The following is a 1,581-nucleotide window of genomic DNA, read 5'->3' on the forward strand; positions in this document are numbered from 1 at the left end:
TTTAAAAAATGTTTGGACATAGCACACCATTTCTGTGGCTGTTGAAGGAGCTAAAGAAACCCACTGATGTTTACCCTCAGACCTTACTGTCTTCCCTGTGTATTGCCTCTCCTGCCTGGCCCCAAAAAGCCCACCCTGCCCCGCTCTGCAGCGGATGCCCTTGCTCATACTGTCAGAAGGGTTGGAAAAGCAGGAGCTACTGCTGGGAAGGATCCCAGGGGATGCAAGGTCCAGGCTGGGATGTGTCAGAGAGTGCGGCAGATATGGGGCCTCTGCTAAACTAGTCAGGGCTCTGGATTTTTTGGACATTTCCTCATCTTGGGGCAAGGACCTCAGAGAGGTCCCAGATATTCCCACCTCTCCCCCTTGGAGATTTCCCAGGGCTGCTTCCTTTTTCCATGTGCTTGGTCAAGCTTTTTCCAGTCCTCCATGAAAGGGAAATCCTGTTTTTTTTCCAGCGTTATGTCAAATAACTGGTGTGAGTTTTTTTAACGATGTTTTTCTTTGCCTTGTAGCCAGAGGAGGTTGCCAGGATGGCAAACTTCAAGGGTCATGCGCTTCCAGGCAGTTTCTTCCTGCTTTTTGGGCTCTGGTGGTCGGTGAAATACCCGCTGCAGTATCTCAGCCAGAAAGTAACTAAGAAATCCCACAGGATTTATTGTTTCCAGCGTGTGGATGCCATCGAAGGGGGAATCAAAATCATCTTTGCTCTAATAGGTAAGGGTTATATTTTACTAGCTATGCTGGGAACTTCTCAGTCTGTAGTGATGACTGTGCTGGAGCCCTTAGTCCAGAAAGACTGATCCAGACGTGGAAGGATCTGTCCTTGATGTTCATCTTGTCTTGAGTTTGATGTGAAAGTCTTGTGCCCTTTCCCAAAGCTGAGCTCCCGTTAATACAGGCAAGCGTGATTTTTACATCCAGTCCTTTCTCCCTAATCCAAACCCATCCGCTCTTCCTCCAGAACCCCCAGCCCCCACCCCACAGCAATGAGTAGCATCAACCATATCATTGCATATCAACCCTCAGAAACGGCATGCTCTTGCGCGTCCGTGCAGGGATGCTGGCAGAGCAGTTCGTCCCGGACGGTCCACACCTGTACCTCTACAGCGGGGAAAACCGCGACTGGGTGAAGCTGATGAACTGGCAGCACACCACCATGTACCTCTTCTACGGCCTCTCCGGGGTGGTGGACGTCTTCACCTACATCTCCCCGGCCGTGCCGCAGGGTCTGGATCGCCTCACGCTGTCCGTGGCTGTGTTCGTCGAAGGTCAGTAGAAGGTGGTGCGTCATTTGGGGAGGGTGAGTCAGGGAGGGGCCAAAATTTGCCAGACTGAGATATTGCTCTGAATGCTCCTGAAAATAGGACACGCTGTAGGTGATATATTATCGAAGGGAGGTCTGTAGCATGATGGGAAATACAGGCATGGGTAGGTCCTGGCTTTGCCTGGTTTGGGATTTCTGGGGTGACAGCGGTACAAAGCAGCAGGCTGACTTTCCTCGTTATGATAAATGGCTGGTGGATGCTGCATTTATCTTACATCTACAGAGCTGTCCGCGTGCCCCGCATCGTCCCCCCC

At 51.3% G+C, this 1,581-nt stretch overlaps 1 protein-coding gene across 2 annotated transcripts in view; it reads left to right on the top strand.

Annotated features, from left to right (window-relative positions):
* The first annotated feature begins 518 nt into the window (after positions 1–518).
* LOC113488527 (transmembrane protein 45B-like) overlaps positions 519–1,581 on the top strand; it is a 3,949-nt gene continuing 2,886 nt past the window's right edge. The window contains exons 1-2 of one of the 2 annotated variants that reach the window (XM_026863764.1): positions 519–717; positions 1,059–1,271. In XM_026863764.1, the coding sequence (XP_026719565.1) occupies positions 534–717; positions 1,059–1,271 (397 nt within the window). In that variant the 5' untranslated portion in view covers positions 519–533. The remainder of the gene's footprint in view (positions 718–1,058; positions 1,272–1,581) is intronic. The other variant, XM_026863763.1, reaches the window with a different exon arrangement.

The sequence above is a fragment of the Athene cunicularia genome, assembly GCF_003259725.1.
Source record: "Athene cunicularia isolate RWA chromosome 24 unlocalized genomic scaffold, athCun1 chr24_part1, whole genome shotgun sequence".
Lineage (NCBI taxonomy): Eukaryota > Metazoa > Chordata > Aves > Strigiformes > Strigidae > Athene > Athene cunicularia.